The 27,839-nt window shown below is 39.7% G+C and overlaps 1 protein-coding gene across 4 annotated transcripts in view; it reads left to right on the top strand.

The window, feature by feature from the left end:
- The window catches only part of LOC143295389 (phospholipid-transporting ATPase ABCA1-like), a 177,073-nt gene that overhangs the window by 106,846 nt on the left and 42,388 nt on the right, over positions 1-27,839 (top strand). For all 4 annotated transcript variants that reach the window (XR_013057013.1, XM_076607059.1, XM_076607061.1 and 1 more), the window contains 6 exons: positions 6,961-7,103; positions 7,951-8,058; positions 14,042-14,163; positions 14,772-14,892; positions 21,594-21,765; positions 22,471-22,637. Coding sequence is in view for 3 of the 4 variants with exons in the window: in XM_076607059.1 (XP_076463174.1) it covers positions 6,961-7,103; positions 7,951-8,058; positions 14,042-14,163; positions 14,772-14,892; positions 21,594-21,765; positions 22,471-22,637 (833 nt within the window). In the remaining variant the exon portion in view is untranslated. The remainder of the gene's footprint in view (positions 1-6,960; positions 7,104-7,950; positions 8,059-14,041; positions 14,164-14,771; positions 14,893-21,593; positions 21,766-22,470; positions 22,638-27,839) is intronic.

Here is a 27,839-nt window from a genome sequence, read left to right on the forward strand (position 1 = left end):
ACGTTCCGGATCAAGTCCAGCAAAACAAAAGAAACCAGAAAAAACAACAACGAAATGCGACAAGCCCATTAACACCACTGGGAAAAAAGAAACACCAAAGCAGCAAAAGCTCCAGAAAGATGACGTCAAACCAGTCCCTGACAAGACCTCGTCAAATTACGTCAAAGAAAAGCAGACTTATACGAAACGTTCCAATAGGAAGACAGAGGAACAAGAGGACCTTCCAAAAGTGCTGATCCTACATGATTCAGTAATGAATGGAGTACAAGAAAAAAGCCTTGGAAGATCATACTGCTTTCAGGCTTCGAAACAAAGGAACCACACCTTACATGAGACACAGAAATCCCTACAAGTTTTCTTCACCCCCAGAAAAAACGGACCTTGTTGTAATTCACTGTGGTATCAACGACCTGAAAGTGAACGAACCTGCAGAGCTGTGCAAATCATTCGTTTCCACAATAAAAGAAACTGCGCAGAAACATACTCAAATAAAATTTGTCATAAGCAAAGTCACACCAGTTAAAGATAAAAAAACAGAAATCAGAAGACAGCTGTTTAACGCTATCGTCAGCTCCGACCTGTACGATGTGGCCAACATTTCATTTGTAGAAAATGATAACTTCAAACCGCATCATCTTTGGGACGGCGTCCATCTGAATCAGAGGGGATCCAGTCTACTGGTAGTCAACGGAGGGTGACACGTCCGAGATCTGCTGTGGGAGAGACCAAGACGACCTGTACGCCCCACCAGATACCATCCACACCAGTTCTACCCTGCACGTCCTCATTATGACTGGTACAACAATTACAACGTCCTGACAGACTGGTCCATGTATTGACATTTGCATCATCTTAAACGCCACAACCAGCCTTGACTGTTTCCACCACAGAGACAGATCTGCTGAGTTTTCTACACTTCGCCGTTTCTAACACAATATAATTTCATCTTATTAGACGTCAAGCATTTTACTTTTTTTTTTCTTTTTCATAACTAGTTCATGCAGCTACTGTTTTAAGTGACTATAATTTCTGTTTAATTTTCGATTTACAACTGTGGTAGTTGACTCGATCATAAATTGTATAATTATTATTATTTTTTTATTTCATTATATTTTCTAATTTAGAGTTTCTTATTTTCTTTTTCCTTATACCCTCCACACACTATACCCAACATACACATACTTTCCTCCATAATGCCCCCCATTCGCAAACATACAATTCAGATTATGCAGTGGAATGCTAGATCCATCTCCACAAATTTACCATATCTCATCCAACATTTGGCAAATAATAACTACCAAACACTTATATTACAATCACTTAATGTTAAAAAGAATAAATTACCCAAGCTTCCAGGTGGTTATTATCCACCTGTGCATCAGCATGTAGATACTGCCACAAAAATCAGTGCCGCACTATATATTCAAGAAGGAATAGAGCACAGTGTATGCTCTCCACCAGCACCGAACACTACTTCAGATTTTCATTCATGCGCGGTATGTGTTAAGTTCAGTGATCACCTTACTCTACGTATCGTCTCTGTGTATTTACCAAGAGGCCCTAACGAAGTAAATACGGAATGGTTACATAATATTCAGGATAATGAAAAATGGTTGATTGGGGGAGATTTTAACGCCCATTCTCCTTTTTGGGACAAAGATTGTGTATCAGTTACTTGTAACCGCTTTGTAGAAAATATTGTTGATTCCTCCTTAAGCCTTTTAAATGATGGCAGCGTTACCAGGATCCCTGATATTGTCACTCACAGGGCATCTGCTATAGATCTATCTTTCATATCTCCTACGTTGTATCCAGAATGTAAATGGACGACATATAAAGATACATTGGGAAGTGATCATTTACCGATCATCATGACTTTTAATGAAACTCAAAGACCTTCAGAATATCTAAAGTTCCAAGATATAGCTATAAAGATGCAAACTGGGAGAAATTTGAAAGTATGCTTGCTAGCTATAACACAGAGTTCATAAACACTGCGGATATTGATACATTATATTCCTTTTTTACTGACACCATTTTACAAGCTGCCGACATATCAATTCCAAAATACAATTCACTGAAATCAAGCAAGCATTCAGGAAATATTTGGTGGACACCAGCCTGTGAAGCAGCAGTAGATAATAAAAAAAATCTAAATTTATAACTTATCTTAACAACAAATCACCAGAGAATCTTATTGAAAAGAAAAAGGCAAACCATCATAGCAACATGGTCATTGCACAGGCAAAAAAACAATATTGGTCTTCCTTCTGTAATAGGGAGATTTCTGATCATAAAGATACTAAAAAGGTATGGAAAAAATTTAATGAAATGAAAGAAGGTGTAAATTTGCCATCTTGTCCTATTAAGATAAAAGACATAGATTTTTCATCCAATGTAGAAAAGGCAGAAACATTTGTAGAAATGTTCTCAGAGTCTATGCGATTGGAAGGTCTCTCACATAAAAACAGAAAACACAGAACCGAAGAGGAGAGCAAAAATGTTTATACAGATCCAAGTCCTGATAACAGTCAGTACATCAATGCACCACTCACGCTCAACGAGGTTAAAGAAGCAGTAGTATCCCTCCCTAAAAAGAAAACATTTGTAGGACTTAATGCAGTCTCAAATGAGATGCTGAGACATTTACCAGAAAATTTTTGTTGTTTTATTGTTTGAGATTTTTCAAAAGTGCTGGATTGATGGTTTAATGCCAGCACAATGGAAACAGTCTATTGTGATACCACTTCATAAACAAGGAAAATGCAAAACAGATAAGAGCAGCTACAGACCAATTGCACTAACATCACATACTGGTAAACTAATGGAAAGAATAATTTTGAGAAGGCTGATGTACTATTGTCATAAAAATAAGATTATCCCAATCAACCAAGCAGGCTTTCAGAGAGGTAGATCTGCAATTGATAATTTGGTAAAACTTACAACACATGTAAAACAACAATTCGCTAGAAGGAAAAACGTTCTTGCAACTTTTTTTGATGTGAAGAAAGCCTATGATCAAGTTTGGCATGCAAAGTTACTCTTTAAACTGAAATCTGTAGGCTTTTCAGGACATATCTATGATTATATCAAAGATTTCCTGAGTGAAAGAAGTATACAGGTACGAGTTGGGAATACGTACTCAAATCCTAAGACTCTTCACATGGGATTACCCCAAGGTTCTGTTATTGCCCCTGTTCTGTTTAATATCTTGTTGAACGACTTACCCAAACACTTATCAAAAGATGTGATCCTAGTGCAATATGCAGATGATATATGTATGTGGATGAATGTAACTATGAAATGGAATACATCCAAAAGGGCTTTAAACTATATCAAGAAAATATACCAAAGAGAAATAGATAGATTAAATAGATATACTGCTGATAATGATAATAGTCTTACATTATCATCAGAAAAAACACACATTATGCTTTTTAACAATGGTACAAACCCAGAAGAGTTACCAACATTTAAGATTGAAAATGAGACAATTCAGTATAAAGATACTGTTAAGTTTTTAGGATTGATACTTACTTCAAAACTAACTTGGAATAGCCATATTGAATATATAATAATAAAAGCAAGAAAATCTTTAAACTTACTCAAAATTGTGAGTAAACAGTACTGGGGACAAGATACAACGATTTTGAAACATTTATCATCATCACTTATTTGATCCAAACTATCCTATGGACAAGAAGTCGTTTTCAATGCTCCAAAATATTTGCTAAAGAAACTTCAAAGCATAGACTGTAAAGCATATAGACTTGCTCTTGGTGTACCTTTCCATGCATCGACCCTTGGAACATACAAAGAAATAGGAGTACTACCTTTAGATGAATACTGAAACCTCGCATGTGCTAAATACGTCTTGAGAAGCTCAACAACTGAAAATTATACATCAGAGGAAGTAAAAATTTCATCTGAAAACAGCTTCCCCAAAAGAGCTAAAAACATATCTTACTTAACACCCATTGGCACGTTTGTGTCAAACCTGTTCAAAAAGTCTGAAATTAATTCAGAAGACGTAGACACACAGAAGACCGTAAGTCCATACCCGATCTGGGAGATGAATAAAGCACATTTTGATGTTAATCACACTGACATGAAAAAGAATGAAAATCCTATTATCATGGCAATGGAAGTCCGAGTACACCTTCAAAATAGATACTGTGATCATTTACAGATCTACACGACGGCTCACTATTAGACAATGGCCAAGCAGGTTCAGCTTTCGTTATACCAAAACTGAAAACAGAAAGATCATACTATATTGGTAAAAATCATTCAGTATTCATTGCTGAACTTATTGCTGTTCTTATGGCTCTAAATCATATTCTTGATCTTCCGATTTGCCTTCTACAAGTCTTATTTTGCGTTGATTCCAAATCTGTATTATGTGCTTTAAACCCATCAAATTGTAAGAACAAATCCAGAATCATAATAGAAATCAGTCACATTTTACATCTTTTAAGCTTGAAAGGAACACACATTACGTTTTGCTGGGTTCCTTCACATCTTGGTATTCTCTACAATGAATGGGCTGACAGTGCTGCAAGAAAAGGAGCAAAAAACGAACAGGGAACCATAGAACTTTATGTGCCTCTGTCTGTACAAGAGGGTCATCGAATACTAGAAAAAACATCATGGAACAAAGTCAGAGAATTATACCAGGAAAACAGCAAAACTTTAAACCGTAGTGTAATTAATGTTCAACAACCGGGAACTATCAATCAGTCAAATACATACAGTAATTCAATAAGATTAAGGCAGATCCATACATTATCAAACAGGATAAAACTGAACGCTTTTATAACTAAGTTCAGCAAAGATGTTAGGTGCATATGTGGAGAACATATATCTAGCAACCATATAATATTTGAATGTCAGAATCGAAAATGTTTTTTACCAGACTTCACCAAAAGTTCTTTTGAATGTGTTATTAACAATTCCAATATGTTATTTGCTGTTGCAGAAGGTTTGCTGCGTAGTCCAGTAGGACATTTGTTATAGTTGTTTGATGTTGGCGTTTATAATGTTTCCATTTTCCCTAGCGTTGTCTCTCCCTATTCACCCTCCACACATACACACGCTTTTACCCCCACCTCCATCCCACAACCCCTACCCCCACGGTGGTTTTTTTTTGTTTTTTTTCCCGTCTAATATCACTTCAAGTGGAAAGACGTTAAACTAAAGACGAACACACACACACACACACACACAAGTACACACACGCGAGCACGCGCGCACACACACACACACACATACATATATAGATGTCCCTCCCTTACAGACACACACACACACACTCACACACACACACACACACACACACACACACACACACACACACACACACACACACACACACACACACACAAGTACACACACGCGAGCACGCGCGCACACACACACACACACACATACATATATAGATGTCCCTCCCTTACAGACACACACACACACACTCACACACAGACACACAGATACACACACGCTGACATTAAATATCAATTGCACTAAATACAAAATTGCATAAGCATTAAGATATTTCTTATTTTCTAACATAGAATTATGTTCGGACATACTAACATGCCTACCTCACTTACACACGCGTACCAGAGCACTGTACCCTCACAAACGCATGCACGCACGCACACATGGACACACACACACACATGCACGCCCATTAAAAATAACCAGATAGAAAAAATGCCATCACATCTAAGACCAAAACTATATAAAATGTCATTACCAACAACAGCTGTTGCGACACTGCTGCCAATGTATTTGGCGGGGAAAAAAACAACTGTCACACTGGGTGAATACTGCTCAGCGAACAGGTTGTGTGCTTGCTAATTGATTAGCCATTTTAGCAAATTAGGTGTCGGTTTGACTACACAAGATGATACCTAACATGATTATGTAACCTTGTGTGAAATCTTGGGCTGTAAGTCCAAGGAAAATCAGCGCTACAGGTTGTGACATTATTTTAGTGATGGGTCGGAAGACCAAAAAGGAGCGAAGCGAGCATGAAGGGAATACGACAGTTAGACTCAGTCCAGCACAAGCAATACCAGCAATACTACAGACAGTTCTGTATTGGAAGTAAGTGGTGTGACAGCAGTAAAGGAGACAAGTAAAGTTTCTGGACTTACAGTTAGTACACTGATTTTATTGAAAGAGACATTGTCGGCTTTCAAGTTTGTTTTGTGAGACCAAAGAGAAAAATCAAAATGGGAGACGATTTAAAAAAAAAATCATTTTCATCTTATTTTGTTTTTTTAAATTTGTATTTTTTAAGTTTATAATACAGGTGACAGTGAGTCAGGATGAAAAATACTTTTTGGCACCTTTGGGTTCTTCGTTATCAGATGCTGGAAGAAAAAAGGAAGTATTTTAGTAAAGGAGTCACAATTGGGTTTTTTGGGGTTTTTTTTCCTCATGTCCTGGTCTTTTCTTAACTTGGGCGATTTTGTTCCTAAACCTCAGTGAAATGGTTAGTAACCAAACTTAACGTATTGTTTTTGTTGGTTGTGATTTGTTTTTTGTCTTTGTCTTATGTGTGTGGAGAGAGAGGAATGTTAGCAGTCACTGGTTCTTTCACCTTCTTTCTGATTCTAGAGAACTGGATTGGAAAGAGACCACACTTAGAAATTACTGATACATGCACTTTGTCATGAGATTGACAGTTTGTTTTACTGCAGGAATGCTACACCATTTGTGTTTCTTTAGAATGCTATATGCAGAGTAGCTTTATACATTTAATGCTGTGTGACGGTTCATTTTTGAAATATAATTTTTACATTTTGACATAGTTGTTGCAGAAATTATTCTTTTGTTGGTAAGGAAATCAAATTATTGCAGGTTTTATTCTGTATGTATGTGTGTGTGCATGTGCATCTGTGTGTGTGTGTGTGTGTGTGTGTGTGTGTGTGTGTGTGTGTGTGTGTGCAGTTCATTTTGCCAGCTGCTTTCATCTGCCTGGCCATGGTGTTCTCTTTGATACAACCCCCTTTGGAAGACATGCCTCCCCTGGAACTGCATCCCTGGCACTACCAACCCAACAAAGGAGACAGCAGTCTCTTCACTTTCTACAGGTCAGGGAGAGGACTCTTTCTCTTTCATTCTATGTCTGCTTCAATACTTCTGAGTGTTGGTGAAGTATCACCAAGGAGTCTCTTTCCTTTTATATCACAGGAATCTTTCCATTCATGACAACACAAAATCAATGAAGGTGTTAGTCATTGGCTTGGTTCCAGCCAGTGACAGAATGCTGGTTTTATTTTCTGGACAACCTATCAAAGGAAACGGCCATCATCTTGCTGTCTGCTTTCTGTTGGTAAAGCATTTACTTCTGCAGTTCTTATACCATGACAAACCTTGTATATAGTGGCTTGAGTGTCTAGTTGGGTTTTTTTTCTCATAAATTTGCACCCATTTTCTATGAATTTTTGTTGTTGTTGTTGTTAAAAAAAACAACAACAAAAAAAAAACAACAACAAAAACCAGCCCAGCAATAGTGTCATTGCTTTATTCATGTAGGAAGCATTATTGTTTGATTTCCAGCACTCTCTTCAGTACCAACTTTTATTTTGAGGAAGTTAGCAAAGGTGACAGAATATTTTGTATGAAAATTAGAACTTTTTACATTCTTTGAAACTGGACTGGTGAGGAGGGAATGAAAAAAAAGAAAGAAAAGATAACCCTATTCCCATTGGTTTTATTACAAAGAAGACTGTACCCAGTAGATATTTGATCACACTAAAGAACATCTGCTTCATAGGTATATTGTTAACCAAGCAAAGGTGCTAATCAAGCAAAGGTTTGTGTGTGTTTGTGTGTGTGTGTTGCATGTGTGTGCATGATGCATATGGTTGTGAGGACAGGCATTTACACATGGTTATGCATGTGTTTAGTTCTGATGTTCAGTGTGTATGACTGCAGTAATGACAACCCAACCAAAGGGCGTGGCAGTCAGTTGGAAGAAACTCTGTTGTACTCAGGGACGTATCATGGAGCTCGCTGTATGGATCCTTCTGTCTACACTATCAGGTCAGTTCTGTGCATTGGAACATGTATTTGTTGTTGCTTTTATTATGAAAAGAATGTGGAAGCATATCCAGATTACCACAGTCATTGATTCTGTGAATGTGGTCACACTGAAATAATTGGTCAATGAAGATGTCATAGTTGAAGCTGAATAAATCTTAGGAGAATGGCTTGATTGGCTATGTGTGGATAGTTTACAATTTGTGGATAGTTTAAAATTTAGGAATCATGTTGACAGTTTCATTTGGTGGTTAAGGGTGGTGGAGGGTATTTTCTTGTGATATTTTTCCATTTCCTGCCCCCTCCTCACCCTTCTCCACACCCTCACCCCCCTTTCATGTGAATGAGCACATGAAGTGTATATTTTTCATTTGAATGTTTTTTTTAAATTATTGGCTTTCATGCAGTCCAGTTTCATGTCTACTGGCAAGTGATGAACAGTCATCTAGAAATGACTTCATGTGTGAAGCACATTTTTCTTTGTTTGTGATAAATTTTTTCTTTTCTTTCTTTTTTCTTTGGTTTCGTTATTTTTGTACTTGTTGGATTCACATTGTTGGATTCACATTGTGTGTGTGGATGTGAGCATGACCCAAGATGTTAATCTCATGTCATGAAAGTTACAGCTCTTGTATTTGGGTGTATTGTTCTGGAGTGCAAAAGGATTATATGAAGAATTACCAAACACTCTGCACTTCATTTTATGTAACTGTGGTATTGTCATTGATTAGTTAGATAAATTGGTTAGTATCTCAATTTCCTCTGACTTGTCAGGGTCTGTAAAATGCACAAAAGAGGTGTGATGTTTTTCATTATGTGAAACAAAAATCTTTTTCCGTATTTTGCTTAAAAGATACGCACTTTGATTACAAAACAGAAAATATAGTTTCATGTGAGTGGGGCTACAAATTTTATTTTTGTCTGATAAATCAAATGCCAGAAGGTATGTATTCTTTTAATAGTGATGATAATGATGATGATAATAATAATAATGATTATTATTTTTATTTTTATTTTTTTGTAATAATTTTGAGTTTAAGATTAAGAAGGTTTAAAAGGATGGTAATTCTCTTTTATTATCATTTAGAACTGTGGAACATAATATGAAACTTGTTAACGTATATGGTTGAAATAGAGACTCCCCAGCATTTTATGAACGTTTAGAGAGTGAGATTGAAAATGTCAAAACAGTGATGTTAAAATAGTGGGCAACTAGAATCTAGTTACAGATCCTGATAGGGATTACAATAATTACAAACACATTAACAATACAAAATTCTCAAGAAAGGAGAGATTACAGCTTGGAAGGCAGATGATGCACTTGGCAAAAAGCAAATCCATTGAAACAAAGCAGATAAGATTTTTTCCTTCTTTCAGACTGTCTTTACTTTGCTGTAGAAGACTCTGATATTCAATATGGCTACTGTTCTGACCACTCCGTGGTAACTTTGCAATCAAAATTTGGAAAGGAAAGTGTTCAAAAAACGTTTTGGAAATTCAACAGTTCATCTTATAGGGATTGTGAATGAGATCAACGTGCCTGTTGATGTTATTGAAGAATATGCAGCTGCATTGGAATATTCCAAAATCTCATCTGGACCTGTTCCTGAGCATGTATTTTTAGACTTTTTACTTATGAAAATAAGAACTAATACAATCCACTATGCGACTCTCAAGAAAAAAAAATGCTCAGGAAAATGAAAGAATGATAGAAAATGAAATAAGAATGATTGATAGGCTAGTAATGAAAATAGAACATTACATCCAAAAGAAAGAAAAAGGTGAAGAGCTGGCAACTCTACGAGAAAAGAAAATGGAGTTTTTTAAAATATATTAAGATCAAGCGCTAGATGGGTGACAGATGGAGAAAATACATCAAAGTATTTTTATAATCTAGAAAAGAGACACTATGTAAATAAACACATTTCTCACCTTACAACAAATAATGGAGAAATATTACGAGAACAAAATGATATAATATGAGAAGTGAAAATGTTTAACAAAAATTTGTATCAGGAGAGAAAGCTGTTAGACTGTGAAATAAAAGAATTAGTGAAAGATATTCCAAAGTTAACTAAAGATGAATTGAGGTCACTGAAGGCAAAATTACTCTCGAAAAGGCTGAGATTGCTCTGAAAAATATGACAAATGGAAAAATCCCAGGTAATGACAGATTTACACCCAAATTTTTCAAATTCTTCTGGAAACAGACAGGCCCTTTTGTTTTGAGAGCTTTAAAAAAAACATTTATAGAGGGGAAACTGTCTTTTGCATTCCAAAAGACGATAAACCAAGAAATCAAAAAAAAAAAAAAAAAAGGTGTCCTATATCCTTACTAAACATGATTCACAAAATAGGTTCTTTATTTACAGTGCACAGAATAATAACAGTACTCCCAAGTTAATAAATGAAGATAAACGGGTTTCATGGCTAGTAGATATGAATGATGGAATGATTAACTGCATAAATTTTGAAAAAAGCGTTTGACACACTAGATTGGACATTCATGCACAGTCTTAGAATCATTTGGGATTTGCAAAGTGGATTAAGACCTTTCACAAGGGAATAAAATCTAGCATGATAGTAAACAGTCAGTGCTCAGATTGATTCAATATATTTAGGGGGTGTAAGCAGGGAGATCCAGTGCCCCAATATCTGTTAATGCTTTCAGCTGAAATTCTAGCGATAATGATAAGAGAGATCAAGAATATGAAAGGAGCAAACATAAACAAATAGAACATAAGATAAGCTTATTTGCAGATGATTCACAACTAACAAATGAAGGAGATACAATGTCTTTTGAACAAACAATGAAAACATTAGATCTATTTGCTTTTCTATAAGACATTGATCGATATATTAAACAGTAATTTGAGAACATAGATGTTCATTTATGGTCAGCTTACATATGTTTTCATTCATATTCAGTTTTAATCCCTTTTTTTCAGCATATTTGTTTATTTTGTTGTTTTTCTTCTCTTTATTGTTGTCCATATAATCTGTTACAAAATTACTCATTTGAAAAGCGTGTGAAGATGATGGGTCAGAAGTAACTTTCCTGCATTACAGAAAGCAGCCACAAGGGTGTTTTGTATTTGTTTGTACTTGATCAAGTGGTGGTGTCACAAATATTGACACATACAAGTTGATGTGTGTTTTTGGAGAAATAAGGGAATAACCTAAAAAAGTTATTATATCCATTTAAAATATTAACATTAAACTCATTGACACTTTGCTTCATGTTGTATGTAAATGCACTTAACATTTACACAAATAACCGGTCAGTTAAAACATTATTATCACAAATGCCGAAGACTAAGTATGGCAAGAAAATGTTCATTCATTAAATGTCAGATAGATACTAAGCATACGTCAATGTAATAGCATATATGCTTCCTGAATTAAAAAAAAAGAAAAAAAAAAGAAGGGATTATTCTGATCAGAAATAAAAGCAAAAATTTAATGGGTGAACAGATTACTGACTCTACCTGTACCAAGATGACTGTGACATCAAACTCAAAGGTGCTGATTGATTCTTTTGTTGTCTTCTCCCCCTTCAACCCCCCAAAAAATAGTTTATGATCCTGACAGTCTTACAGTATTGTTTGGGCATGCAAATATGATGAATAGAATTCATTTGTTTCAATTCAAAAGAAATACAAAATGCAGACTCATGGACAAATCATCATCTTTTCAGTGGCTGCAATGAGGCTATGTCTCATCTATGTGCAGGACTTTATCTCTGAATCACTTGGGGTTTGATAGCCCACTACTGAGAAAGTGTGGTCATTCCCCTCCGTTACTCTCAACTGCAAGAAACCAGGGGGAAGCCCTTACGTTTTCTCACACACAAGTCCCCCTTCTTTTACCAAAAACAATTTTCTTTATCATCAGGGTTGGTTTCTTGTCTTTTACCAACACAGATCTTAGAGAAAATGGAGAGAGAGAAAAAGAAAGAGGGGGACTGATGACGAAAACAACAGTCATGATAATGATGGTGATGTTAGTGAAGATGATGAAGGTGATGGTACAGTACTGGTTAAAAAAAAAAAGATGTATACGCGTGTGTGCGTGCGTGCGTGTGTGTGTGTGTGTGTGTGTGTGTGTGTTCCCTTTTGTCTGTTTACTTGGCTGGATAATTTGTTGTTGTTCTTTTTTCACTCTGTTTTTTTGCAACAGACATCAAAACTATTTGGTCCCATTTTCATGCCCCCTACGCGAGGGTAAAGCATTGTGAAACACCTTTTTCTTACACATTTATGTAGAAAGTTGAATAATTTTGATTTTATTCCCAGCATCCCTCAGGAAAGATTCAGTTCAAGTCTTGGTATATTATATTTCTATTTGAGTTATATGCATTGCCTTAATTTCATTGTTTGCTATTAGTTCCTATGTTAAATTTGAGGTTGATGCATTGCATGATCCATCATGTGAAAAACAGTCAATAGATGTCAGTTTCATTGTCATTACTGTTGATGTCTTGAGGTAACGCCACTTTCATTATGATTGTCATTGTTGCCATCCCTGTGTTTCTGTTTACTTTTTCTCTGTTATTTTTCCTCTAAGATTTGCATTGGGAAAAGAAACCATCTCCGATGTTAAAGGAAATATTTTTGAAAAAATAAGGGGGACTTCCCATGCTTTTTCACACATTGTGAGAAAGCGTGGGGGTGCCCCACACAATTTCTCGCAGTTGAGAGAAAACATGGAAGGGAAATGATCACACTTTCTCACATCATAATAATGATAATGATAATAATAATGCATATTTATATAGCGTCCTTTCTGTCTAAGAGCTCAGGGCACTGTACATGAAAGAAAATATTACAACTTACATATATCATTCATGACCACTCTTTCTCAAAACTCGTCCCTGCCCCCCACTCTCCCCCTCCCACTCTTCATGCATCCGAAGTGAGCTGACATGGATGGTGTTGGAGAAGAAGGAATCTGAGAGTGCTTATAGATAGGTTTTGAAAAGATAAGTTTTTAGTGATGAGCGAAAAGCAGAGATAGGATCAGATGCACAGATATGATGATGAAGGTTGTTCCAGATATGAGGAGCAGCAAAGAACATTCACCCTAGGTTTTTGCATTGACATGAGGAAGTTTCAGTTAGTCAGAGGAAGAGTGGAGATTTCTTGAGGGAGTGTAAACACTGATAAGGTCAGAAAGATATGTAGGTCCTGCAGAGTGGAAAGCAGAATAGCAGAGACATGCACCTTTGTATTAATTCTCGCTTCAGTGGGGAGCCAATGTAGAGTGTGGAGGTGGGGAGAAATGTGATCAGAACGTGGGACTCTGAGAGTCGGACAGGCAGCATTGTATTCAAGTTTTTTAATTCACTGAAGAAGATTATGTGGACAGCCTATGAGAAGAGAATTACAGTAGTTGATTTGTGACAGCACAAAAGCAGAAATAAGAGTGTTAGTAGTTTCAACAGAAAGGTGCTGACAGATAGAGTTGATACGATGAAGAAATCACAGTTTACTAAGCTTATCGTATTTACTACCTGAGTGTGCATACGGAGGTTTGAGTCAAGAATGACTCCAAGGTTCCTTGCTGATTTAGAAAACTGAACTGTGGCATCACCAACCACAATAGAGGTAGGAAAAGAAGTAGATGTGAACATTCTTACAGAGGAAATATTCACAGCTTCAGTTTTGTCATCATTTAACTTTAGTTTGTTGAATGTCATCCAGGATTTAACATCAAGAATGCAATCATGCATTGATGGAATCAGACTGAGTACTTGGTTTGGATCTGCAGACTTTTGTAGCTGAAATGTGAGAGAAATTATGGGATTGCAAGAGATCATGGGCTTACAGGGTTGTTTGCATCACTCGGGCCAGACAAATAGGTACAATGTAAAATATGTGTTAACTTCTGTGAAATACTAGAGTAACTCTGTGTAGTGTCAGTCTGACCATTAATATTGAATCCAAAGAAGATGATGATGAATGGTGAATCTGTGGACATTGTTCAGTGGGTACCCATGTCTTGGAAAGGGCGTCACCAGTTTCACCCTTCAGCCCAACATCACAGGCAACACTTCCCTTGATTCTCCAGACTGTTCCTGTCAATCTGGCTTTCCCAGATGTCCCAGTGGTATGTCTTGGTGTTTCCTGTGACTGTGGGTGGCTTTCATGTTTCTCTTTCACTGGTTTGGCCAGTGTCCCTGTGTCTCTCTTTTTTTAATTTTATTTATTTATTTATTTTTTATTGGTTAGGGGGGAGGGGAGGGGGGGGGGGTCTTTTTGTTTCTGTAAAAGTGTATTTCACTGTTGGAAGTATTTTGATTTCATGTAACATACACATCTCAGGACTCTTAGATGTTGATTCCATTGTTTATATAAAACACATAAGTATCTTTTAAATGGAAGGGATCCCTTTCCCTGATCCATTATTTCTGGCTGTGAGGGCAGATTATTTTTGTAAGAGGCACTGCATGTCAGTATTTGACACAGCAACCCAGTTTTGCTCTTGCTCTTGCTCACACACATACATACATATTCATACTTACAGGGACTCAGTCTCTCTCTTCTCTCTCTCTCACACACACACACACACACACACACACACACACACACACTTTTCACATCTTTTCATACATGGATCATTTATTAGGAAGTTGAATACAGCAAGACTTCATGTAAAGACTTGTCACTTCACACTGAAGGCAACAAGTGGAAGATGACAAAGTAATCATGTTTCAGGTGCAGGAGGACCTGTTCCTGCAGAAAGCTACATCCCAGTCAACGATATCCTGTACAACGTGACAGGGCGCAACATCAGTGATTGGCTGGTCAAAACCACCAGTCACTACATGATGAGAAGGTACATGCTGCCTCCTGTTCGAAGGGCTTGCTTTGTTTCTTTTTCAAAGGGAAAAGAGGGCAGGGGAGAGGGGACTTACACTGATGAGTTTTGTGTGATGTATTTTTGTAAGATTTTTTTCTGTAGGTTATTGTAATTCTCTCTTAGCTGGCCTTCCCAATGATAAACTCTACAAGCTCCAGAAAATACAGAATAGTGCAGCTCAACTCGTCCTTAAAAAGTCGAGGAGAGAGAGTGCTACAGCTCTCTTGCGGACACTTCATTGGTTGCCTGTTCAAGCCAGAATTGAAAAAAAGTTGCCCGCCCATGCTTTCAGTGCCTGAATTGTGATACCACACCCTCATATCTTTCTGAGCTTATTAACCTGTACTTGCCAAACAGAACATTGAGATCTCTTGATTCCTCCCAGCTAACTGTTCCCCGATACTTCCTTAACTCCTGTGGAAAGAGGTCATTTTCTGTCTTCGGCCCAACAACTTGGAATTCTCTGCCTATTGCTCTCAGACAAACAACTCATCTATCTACCTTTAAAGTAAATCTTAAAACTTATCTCTTTAAAAAATACTTATCATAACTCAAATAGTGCTGTTGTCCCAGGCCCATGGTAATGTGAGTGTGTGATGGGAGAGTAGAGAGAATGGGGGTGGGTAGATGGATGGTGGTGGTGTGGTTCGAAAGGGAGAATGACCCGATTCTTACCCCTTTTTGCCTTTTCTACCCAAAATTTTATTTTACAATTTTTACAAAATCTGTGGCAAGCAGATTACAATTATGTTCCTTTTTACATGTATGTATTTTAAGTGAAAATTGCTGTCATCTAAGCCATTTAATCATGTGTGTGTCTGTGTGTGTGTGTTAGTTGAGTGTTGGAATGTAACAGTTTTAGTATTGATAGTATGTTACTTTGTGAGTTTAATGCATTGTGTTTTTATAATATTATTGATTCTGTTTTATGTTTCTGCTACTTTTTGTATGCTTTCTTGTTTCACTTTAGGTATTGGATTGTAAAGCGCTTAGAGCTTGCTTATGCTTGTATTATAGCGCTGTATAAAAATAAGATATTATTATTATTAAAAAATATTATGTATGTGTACATACTTCTGTGACAGAGGCATTTGTGTTGTGGGTTAATCTACACAAAGTGTGCGTGCGTGCGTGCGTGGGCGTGTGTGTGTAGGAAGCATGTATGTGCATGCAATTGTGTGTTAGTGTATACAAATAGGTAGGTCCAGCCAAATTTTCAGATTCATAGCAGAAGCCTCATATTTGCAAGAATGAAAGAGTGCAATGAAATAAAAAGCCATACCAAATTTCAAAGCAGTTTCTCAAATAGTTTTTGAAAAATAGAGTTTTGAATTTTCAAAAAATTCTGTGATTTTAGCCAGTCTTACAAAATGGCATTTTGGAACCCATGTAAAATTGCCACTAATGCATTCTCATAGTCAAAACTCTTCATATAAGATCTATATAGTACGCAGAAGACATCAGATTTTTTTTAGTTGGCTGTTAATGTTATTGGCTGAATGCCAGTGTCATAAATTCTGAGGAAAATTCTTGTTTTCTGCATGTACGATCCTGCAGTTTTGATGGTAGCGTTACTAAAATGACTGAAACTCAAAAACTATTGCATCTACATACACATTTTAGATATTGTCAGTTGCAGGAAAGACCGTAGACTTACAAGACAACAAATGTTAATAATAAATCTTGATAAAATGACGGCTTTTGATAAGATTATATGAAAAAAATAAGCTTTATTCAAGATGATCGGGGATAATGTGCTCCAGTAATGCTAAAAATGATTCTCCTTTAAGATATTTTTCAGGATTTGTGTGTGTGTGTGTGTGTGTGTGTGTGTGTGTTTCAAAATCAATATTATCACTTTGTGTGTCAGGTCAGATAGATATATCTGCTACTGGTAACCTGGATCCCAGTACTACCTGTCACAGGGTGGAATTGCTGGCAACTAAACCAGCACCCCCACCAGTCCTCTCAGGAGGATGGTGAGGAGGGTGGCTAGACACCCTGGTAGAATTAAATGACCCATCAAAGGGCGCCAGCTCTGGAGAGCTACCTGCAGCTACCTAGCTAAGGGAGTAAACCCTGACAGAAAATCCGGTGTGGGGCCCCTAAGGCGGTTGGATGGCAAACTTTGTCACTTTCTGGCAGCTCCTGCAGCCGCGTTGGCACCAAAACGTAACGGCCTTGCTGTTCCTTTGGATCTGTCAGCGAGGTGGAGAGTGGGGACAAGCTGCATGGGCAACAGCCTGTCTTCCATATTAATTGCCCAGGCTTATATCTGTCCATCCGTCCACAGACACCTTGCACCTTGCACCTAAAACCTGGAGAGGACACTCCAGCTTCGCTACTAGTACTAGCATCGGAACAACGCATGAAGCAACAGTTACTGGTTATAAGTTAGCGCTCAGTTGGCGCAGAGCCGATGCCAGGGGTTGCTTCTGATGGTGGGAGGGACCCTCGCGTCCCACTGGACAGCTACCGCCCGCCCAAGCTGGGCAGCCCCCAGCCAGTTAGGTGCTGTCCTGCCACGACCTGCCTTCTTCTATGGGTGTATGAAGATTAGGAGAATATCTGACAAGCAGGTCATTAATTTCCACACCAGGCAAAAAGAAAACTTCAAGAAACGGATCAATAATGAAACTGGCCTTTTGGAATGTCCGGACAGAAACAAGGGAACTCTTGCATTGACGTCAGCAAGATGTCTCAGCCAGACCTTGTAGAATGGTTCGCAGAGGCCTTTGAGAGAGAATTCAATGCATTGCAGTCCAGACTGTGCCACAGAAAGATGGGAAATGCTGCGAGACACCCTGCACCGCATTGCTATGGCCACCTTTGGGAAGAAAGTCCCACGACTGGTTTGAGGCCAATCATCAGAGATGGCTCCCAGTATTGAGGCCAAGCGTGCTGCACTCATTGAGTACAAACGGTCACCCAGTGAGAAGAACCTGCAAATCCTCAGAGCCGCCAGGAGTAAGGTTCAGTTTAATGCCAGGCGATGTGCAAATGAGTACTGGACAGAGCTCAGCGAAGAGATACAGAATACTGCTGAAAGAGGCAACATCTGAGGGATGTATGATGGTATCAAGAAGGCTCTGGGACCAACACAGAGCAAGACTACCCCCCTCATATCCTCCACTGGGGAAGTAATCAACAATCCTAGCCAGCAGATGGAGAGATGGGCAGAACACTACTCCAACCTCTACTCCACAGAAAACATGGTGTCCAAATCAGCCCTTGATGCCATCAAGTGCATGCCGGTCATGGAAGAACTTGACGCAGAGCCATCTGAGGACAAACTCAGCAAGGCCATTAACAGCCTGACATCAGGCAAGGCACCTAGCAGCGACGGAATTCCCCCAGACCTCATTAAACACTGCAAGACTACTCTTCTGCATCCTCTGCACACAGTCCTCTGTCAGTGCTGGAATGAGGGAGCTGTGCCGCAGGACATGAGGGACGCCAAGATTATCACCCTCTACAAAAACAAGGGTGAAAGGAGCGACTGCAAAAGCTACAGAGGCATCTCACTTCTCAGCATTGTAGGCAAAGTCTGCGCTCGGGTCCTCCTAATTTGCTTGCAGAAACTGGCTGAATGCGTTTACCCGGAATCACAGTGCGGTTTTCGAGCAGAGAGATCCACGCTAGACATGATCTTGTCCCTTCGCCAAATCCAGGAGAAGCGCAGAGAGCAGAGGATGCCCCTGTATGTCGCATTCATTGACCTCACCAAGGCCTTTGACCTAGTCAGTAGAGACAGCTTTTTCAGGGCTCTTTGAAAGATTGGCTGCCCCCCCCCCCCCCCCCCGAAAACTGCACAGCTTGATTGAGTCCTTCCACTCCAGCATGAAAGGGACAGTGCAGTTTAATGGTAACCTCTCCAAGCTCTTCGACATAGCAGCGGTGTCAAACAAGGCTATGTCCTCACCCCCACCCTATTTGGAATCTTCTTTGCCCTTCTCCTGAGACATGCGTTCAGCACAGCGCAAGAAGGGATCTACCTGCGGACCAGATCAGATGGCAGGCTCTTCAATCTCGCCCACCTCAGAGCAAGGACAAAAGTCCATAGAGCCCTCATCAGAGACATGCTCTTTGCTGACGATGCCGCAGTTGTGACCCACACCCAGCGGGACTTCCAGTCACTAATGGACCGCTTCTCCCAGGCCTGCAAAGATTTCGGTCTGACCATCAGTCTCAAGAATACAAATGTCCTAGGCCAAGGTACGCCATCTCCACCAGCCATCACCATTGATGACTACGAGCTTGAAGCCATCCATCAATTCACTTACCTTGTGTCCACAATCACCGACAACCTCTCCCTTGACACCGAGATTGACAAGAGGATCGGGAAGGCAGCCACACACAAAGAGTGTGGACAAATCCCAAGCTGACCGCGAAGACAAGGATGGCTGTATACAACGCCTGCGTCCTCAGCACCTTGCTGTATGGCAGTGAGGCGTGGACCACACATGCTCGTCAGGAGAAAAGGCTCAATACCTCCCACCTGAGAAGCCTACGGCGCATACTCGGCATCTCCTGCCAAGACAAGGTGACAAACACTGAAGTCCTGACTCGCGCTGGCCTCCCGACCATGTATACCATGCTGAGACAGCGTTGGCTGCGCTGGCTGGGTCACGTTCGCTGCATGGAAGATGGTCGCATCCCAAAAGACATCCTTTATGGAGAGCTCGTCATGGGGCAGAGAAGCATTGGCCGCCCACAGCTGAGATACAAAGACGTTAGTAAACGGGACATGAAGGCACTTGAGATCAACACTGAGTCCTGGGAGGGCCTTGCAGATGACCGCAACAGATGGAGAAACACTCTCAAGAATCAGCTACGGATTGGTGAGGACAAACTGTCAGAAAAATGAGCTCGCAGAAAAGGGACGGCAGCCAACAGACCAGCATCAGCTTACACATGTGATCGCTGCGACAGAAACTGTCTCTCTCGCATCGGTCTCCACAGTCACAGGCGACGCTGCTTGGTCCAAGCAGACAGCCCAATTAGACATTAGGTCGGATATACTCTATCCATGGTCAGCCATGACCGAAGGAGGCCTACTACTACTACTATTATCACTTTATGTAATTGTTTTCTTGTTTATACATCCTTATTAGCTATTAATTATCACAGCTGATCATACCAGTTCTAAAGTACAGACATCCAGCTAAACTAATGCATGCTCCGAATCAGTGCTGAAGTATAAAAAGGTGGAAAGGAAACAACAGTCTTACAATACAGCATCAAATGTATCCATGGTAGTGTTATTTTGATAAGGTTTTCTTCTCTCTCTCTCTCTTTTTCTCTCTTTATATATATATATGTATGTGTGTGTGTGTGTGTGTGTGTGTGTGAGATGTATACTCTCTCTCTCTCTGTAACAAGACCAGTTGAACTTCTCACTGAAAAATTCGTCTGCTATTTTGACGGAGTTCTCGGCTGTCTTTCATTGTCGGAAAGAAAATTGTTTCACAGTAGAAAACGATGATATTAACTAAAATTATGAGAACTATCATTCAAATACTTACTAAAATAAGTAATGTAAAGTTAGTTTCCAAATTATTTTAATTTTTTATATTCCCTCCCCCCCGCCCCCCCTCCCTCCCCTGTATTTGAATCAAAACCTCAATTATGTTGAGCTGTGAGACAAGACTTCCACGAAGCCGGGCATTGAAGCCTCAGATCTAAAAATAGATATAGTTGATCAGTGGTATAAAAAAAATATGAGGTCTCCATTTTTTCGTTAAATGGATGCTGCTCCTTAAAAGCTTTTGGGTCATTTTATAAAGCATTTTAAAGATGAAAGAATGAATTTTTCAGTGGTGGGTTTGACTAGAAGATTTATTGTGTCTGGAAGCACAGTAGAGCATCAAGCAAAATAGGTAAATTTTGAGCCTCATTTTGTTAATAAATAAAGTAAAATATATCAACTGGAAACTTAGCCCATGAAAAAGTAGAGAACTTGGTCTTTTATTTGATAGGTCTCTTAATTTTAATTCGGTTGGTTGCAAGGAGCAATGTCCGTAACCTATTTTTGTCACCAACCCTCTCAGTCCAGAAGCAGACATCGGTAAAATTGTTTTCCGCGCTGCGTTTTGAAGGGCGAAGGATACTCCATTTCGGGTGATCAGTTTTACTCACACTGTCTTACAAACAAAAAAAGAAACTCTTACAGGAACGAACAAAGGTGGTTTTATTTTCTGATATATCTTTCAGCTCGATGTATGCAGTATTGCGCTTGTTAGGGCGAAGTGAAAAGTAATAAATATAAGACCCATCAGCCATAGTTACACAGCATTACACAGTGGCCGGACCTACCTAATACAAATGATATTAGTTGAGAACTGGCTGATCTGTCTTTTGTTTGTATCAACCATATGCAGTTGAGAAATGTTAATTTGTAATCCTGCAGTGAGCATTTCAAGATCATTGTACATACAAGATGTATTGCCTTCATGTGCAATATATGTGTTTTTGTTTGTTTTCTCATGTTTTGCTCTGTTTATGTCTTATCCTCTCCCCCACTCTTGTCTTTTTAAATATGAATTGATACCTTATTTGAATGTGTTTCTCTGGTTTGAAAACCCTCCACTGAATTTGGAGAATAGGAGAAGGAAGAGTATTTTATTAAAAAATTTTTTTGTTTATCTGTCGATTTATCCAGGTTTAAATTTTTCCAGGTTTGGGGGTTTCTCATTTGGGGAGAAGAACCAGATGTTTGAGCTGAATGCTACCCAGACATCCACGGTCATTGAGGGCCTGACCTCTGCCTTCAACAACACCACGTTCCTCCAGTTCACTGCTGATCTGGACAAATTCCTCAAATTTTCTGTTAACGAGGATAATGCTCGCGTAGGTTGCGTGAGATGAGATTGATGGGTGTTTGTGTTTGGTGTAGTTGAGAGAGAGAGAGAGAGAAGCAGTGTGTGTGATAATGTTTGCTCTGTGTTAGAATCTTGGGGGGTGGGGGAGGGGAGTTGGTAACTTTGAAAGGGAGACTGAAAAATTGTGTGTAAAATGGTTGAGCACTACTATATAGACAAAAGATGTAAGAGTATGTCAAGGTTAGATAAATGTGGGTTTGCAAGTATTGTTCCCTGATATCATATTCTACAACTAAGCATTCTGTTCTTCTCAAGGTTCTTAGGTGCGGATTGGAGGCCTCTGTAATGGAAGTCTAAATGGCAAAAACCTATACACAGTTTAAATATATCATTATAATTGCAGTTCAGTGGATAGAGAAATACAAAAATACAATACAGATCTCACAAGATGATAATAGATTGACAGCTCAAAGTAACATTCAAACATCCATGAGGAATGAAATACACTCCCAAGCACACAGCATTTGGTAGGCTCTCAGGCCCTGACCATTAAAACATTTTCATTGTATGTCAGAAATGTGTCCCCATTTAAATGTACATTGACTACTTGATTTGCACCTGGATTCTTTTTCTTTGCTTTTGTTTTTCTTGTCAAGTTGTGATGGTATAGGGTATATGGATCACTCCACTGCTTTGACACTTCCTTGAAAGTAAAGTGAAATGTTGTGTAAAGGTATGGTTCAACAACAAGGGGTGGATCTCCATCGTGGCCTACATGAACTCCCTGAACAACGTGATTCTGCGCAGTTACCTGCCCCCCACCAACCAGTCCCAGTATGGCATCGTCACACTCAACCACCCCATGAACTTCACACAGCGTCAGCTTGATGAGGAGACCCTGTAAGGTTCTGCTGGATCAACATGTTGTAATTGTGTTCTTGATTGTGCTGCGAGTTCACAGGCTGACTGGCTCTGATTTGAGGGTCTATTTTGAAATTTAGGAAAAGGAGAGGTAAGGTTACAGTGCATGACTGTTGAATAATTACCAGTTCTTATAATACAAAATTTCAATGTGATTTCAACTACAGCAATTTTCATTCAGAAATATATTTTTAACCATAACTGTGTGCATGTGGATGTAGATTTCAGTGTATATCTGTATACATTTGTGGATGTATGTGTGTATGTGTGTACACACTTGGGAGTGTCTGGATAGGAAGAACAGGGAATATTTCTATGAATATGTTTGGGTCTGTGTATTTCTATCTGCAACTACCAATCCTCCCCCCCTCCCCCTCAGTCCATTTAAGTGGATATTTTTTCACATGAATTGAACACCGTATAATCTACGTATCATTTATACACATGTGTACCTCCTGTGGGGTCACTATCTTGTCATGGTTTGGCATGGCGGCACAAGGCAGCCCATTTAGTTTTGGCGCGAAGCGGAGGGGAGAGGAATGGAACAGCGAGCAAGCGCGAAACGTTGGAAAGGTAATAGCCTGGACAGACAGGCAGGAGGTGTATGGGGCAGCGCTCTGCTGCACCACTAACTTCGTGCTATTCTCAGCGGAGCGCATGTTACACGGGCAGTGTGCACAGCTGTGAACAGCTTCGCTGCTGCTGATAAACTGCCAGAAACAGGGTGATGTGCTTTTAAAAATAATACTCTGTGTCAGAATGTAACAAGAAGGGCGCTATGGGTGTGAATGGATGTGTGATTCCCTGACAAATTTAACAATACCAAACATAAGTAGGTTTAATTTCCTACAAGCAATGTACAAGCGGTACAAAACTTAGCGAGCACACGAACATTCTGTTCGGACTGAAGAACACACACGAAATGTAGTTCAAATTCAACTCCGTGTTGTGTGTGTGTATCATTTTAGTTCGAGATAAAACTTATATCATGATATACATGCATGTCTCCACAATACAACTGGAAGGAAAATATAGCCGATACTCTTACCTAGAGGTGGCAGACCGCCCCGGAATTAGTGTCAGTATTTAACGGTCAGCTCCACTGAGAACTGCTGCCAGCCACCTAAGTTTCACACTTCTCTCAACAACACGGGAAGAGAGACAGACAGACAGACAGATATGCAGGGACAGACATACTAAGAAACAGAGGCACGTGTACAGAGAGAGAAAGGGGAGAGGCACAGAGAGAGAGGGAGAGAGAGAGATGCAGAGAGAGAGAGAGATGCACACAGAGAGGGAGAGGAGAGATTTACGCCGACTAGATGTTTTGCGTGTCAGTATGTGTGCCTTTGCTTGCGACATGCATTTGGTCATTCTAAAAGATACACCTTGACAATACCATGCTTTTAGTAAACAATCACAATGTAACGTACTGACATGCATTTGTAAGTTCTAAATAATAAAATACATTCCTACCTGAACTTATTAATCCGTATGAATCCTTGTTTGCAGTTGGTAATCCACTCAGTTGAAGTGTGACACTGACTAAACTCAAACATTTTTTCTTTTCTTTTTTTTCCTTACAATGTGTGTATGCGGGAGGGAGGGATTCAGGGTGGAGGGCTGAAAATTTCTTTATTCTTTATTTTTTGATATGAGCCGTGATTCTCCTGCTTGGGGTACAACTTGCTGAAGCATGGGGGAGACAATAGTCATGTGCTCTTGCATGATAACACATAGTTTGTCATCTTGTGTCTGCATCCCTAATACTTTCTTTTTGAGTGAATTGATGACTGCATGTGTTGCCTCCCCCCCTTGTTCCCCGTGTAGTGCCAGGCCAAAACCGTGAGAATGAATGAATGGAATGCAGTGATTTTCTAGGATGTGTTGCTTGGGAATGATGCGTGTTTGTGGGAATTGTTGGCGGAAGAAAGACATGTACTCTTTGATGTCACTATCCAGTGTGTCAACGTCACTGTCTGTCAAGGGTCTTTGACGTGAGATGTTTGTGTGAATGCGTGAGAACAGCACTTCTGAGAAATGTTCCTAGCTGTGATCTTTATGTCTGCATCTTGAGTCAGTTCACCTGTTTTGTTGACTACACTGTCACTGATGTGTTCTATTGTTTCTGGCTTGAGATATTTGTGACAGTGGTTTCCAATGAATGATGCTCTGTGGTATGCCTGTCTGTGTATTTTATGCTGTTGAAGTACAGCATCTAAGTGTTGTGTGACAGGGCCAGCCAGGTGTGGAAGGTCAAGCTGTGTCTTGAGATATTCAATGTCTGCATCTTTTTCTTCTACCATATCAGCTAGCTCATGTTGCTGTTTTTGGAAATCACTGAGTGGTGTGCTGCCTCCTTCAGGCTCGTTAAATACAATCCTAGTTTCTAGCAATCTCTTTTCTTCTTCAGCACTTTTGATCTGTCTCAGTTTGTCTACAAACTCAGAAAAGGCTAAGTCTGTGTCTATCTGTTTTCCCTGGCTGGCTTTCGACTCTCCTATCTTTTTGTCAAGAGAATGACACTCCCCCTCCAGCAGGTCATGGTGTTTTTTGACCACTCCCAGAAGAATGTGCAGGTATGGGCGAGCTACTTGGCTAAGTTCTATGTCAACAATAGACTCCCTGACTACACTGTTGTGCAGGCTGGCGATTTTCTGCTTGGAGTGTTTGTATTTGCTGTAGTCTGTCTTGATGCCCTGTAATGTGCACTGTGTGATGTTGCCTTCATTGCAGTGAGGTGGATTTTGTGTTTGTGATTTGGATGCTGTGCAGTATAAACATGGGTGTGTCCCCTGAGCACCTGACAGTCCATACAGTTTGAAGAGAAAGTCATAGTCCCCAAACAAGGGGATGACTCTTGTTTCACCATGTCATTGACTGCAGAGCAGCTAGCTGTTCTTTGTAGGGTTCTAAGATTCTTCTCAAATTGTCTGGACTGTCCTTGCAGTCTACAATGGCCAGGAGACACGTGTTGTGTTTTGAGTTGGGGTTGGTGAGATTTGCAATTTGAAGCATGAGTTTGAATGTCCCCCCTCCATGATCCCCTCCAATTTTTACCCATATCTCATCCTGTGGTATTCTAACATCATGCCATGTCAACTTGTTTGCTCTGTCGTACTGGTCTAATAAGTTTTCTACCATCTTTGGAATGTCTTTGATTTTTCCTACTGTTGTTTCCTCCTCTGTTTATCTTCCCTCTTTATCAATAAAGATGAGTTTTGTCTTTTATATTTCTACCTCCCCAAACATTGCTTCTTTCTGCACCTCCCTCTCCTTCCTTTCCCCTTCATGTTCCACACCAATACTGGCATAAAACCTCTTTTGTATCCTGTGTTGTGCCCAGCTTAACCCCATGGCGGCTCTCAGTGCAGACCCTTGTTTTTTGGTCTCTTTCACTGGGCCACATCCAGCAGCTTGCAGTATCTGTTGTCTGTGGCTCTGACCTGATCTTTTGATTTCTGACCCCTGCTGTTTTACTATGGCTTCTTTACTGTTCCCTGAGATGTGCTTTCTAATTTTTTGCATAATTTGAGACCAGTTTTTCTTCAGAGGAGATGATGCTATGGCAGATGATTTGCGGGGTTGTGTGACTTTTTTCAACACTATTGGCTGACCTCCAGTTTTGCATCTGACTGTTGATTTGTCTCCTGACTTAAACATTTTCCTACGTGTTAGTTGTGTGTATAACTTTTCTTCTTCTTCATTGAGAGATTTATTGAGATCCTCATCCTCTGAGTCAACATACACCGTTTTGAGTTTCAACTGTGCGATGGGTGATATAGCTGCGTCAGTGACAGGTGTTTTGGGTGTGATTGGAGATGTGTTTGTGCACAGTGTTCTTGTTTTTTTGACTGTGTTGATGCGGACTGACAAAATGACGTTGACACACTGTCGTCAGTATCTAAGCAGGGGTCAGACTGATCAAAACTTTCATCTGTGCATTTTTTTACGGGTGCTGATCGTCTTTTTTTCGGACGACCAGGCTGACTTTTTGAGTGATGAAAAGAGCATGTTTTGCACTGACCCAAAGATAGATCTGGATTGAATTTCTGACATTCTGTCAATGTCAAGTGCAACATTTTCATTTGCAGTTTTGAACTGAGAATTTCCAAGAGTATGCTTCATTTTTATCAGTTTTTTGTAGCACTTGATGCAAATGCATGTGGGATGTTTGCCCTCTTCATCATTCAAAACATCTAGACCGAAAAAGCGAAACAGTTCAGAAGCATACTTGGCACAAAGTCTTGCATTCAACCCCTTATCTTTATCTCTTCTGAGAACCCGCTCACCACACACACGACACATACAATCCAAACGTCTCAAGTGTTCACTGAAGGTATGCTGCCCAGTCAGCAAAGCTGCCGCTACGGCACCACATTCCATTTTTGTCGGCACTCACACACACACACTTAGGTCAAATAACTGGTTGTAACACAAAAACGCAGACTGTATCTGGTAAATCACACGACACAGTTAAAGTTCACATTCACTAGGATCATGTACACAAAAATGACAGCAAACAAAAATGATTGTGTACGAATATGATGAAATGAAAATCACAAATAATACACCTTTCTCTGCTGGAAACATAAGCAGCTATTGATTGATTTGTACTGTTGTCCCTGTTAGGGCTTCCCCTGCGGAAAAAGTCATGAGTGAGGCCCAAACTAAAAATGACCCACCGTCCCTTTCGCTGTTCTCTCTTCTTCTTTTTGCCAGTTCTTTTTCTGTCTTCAGCTCGCCATCAAGCCTTCTTTTCCACATTCTTTTTTTTCTTAGCGGCCTTCATTAGGCCTGCTATGTTTGCTGTGCACCATAACCTGTGATGGAGGGGAATGAGGTCCTGGAGATTGAGAGAGCACACTACTCTCAACACATCCCTTTAGCTCATACATCTCCTAGACAGGCGGTGCACATTGGCCTGTGTGTGTCAATTGGCTACCCCTACATGGGGCTGGGTCAAGACTGTCAGTTGGGAGGCTGATTGCGGCATCCCCTTCAGTGTCCAATTTTCTGTTCCCGGGAGCTGGGCATGATCGTGGGGATTGAGTTAGATCTTAACTGTTTGTCATATGTCCCTCCCAAAACCTAGAAGGGGTCAAGCTGGCTTTCCCTTGACCCTGGCCCCTAAGTTGGACTCCACGGTGGGTGTGTAAGGGAGGGATGAATTTTATTATT

This window comes from Babylonia areolata, chromosome 20 (assembly GCF_041734735.1).
Source record: "Babylonia areolata isolate BAREFJ2019XMU chromosome 20, ASM4173473v1, whole genome shotgun sequence".
NCBI lineage: Eukaryota > Metazoa > Mollusca > Gastropoda > Neogastropoda > Buccinidae > Babylonia > Babylonia areolata.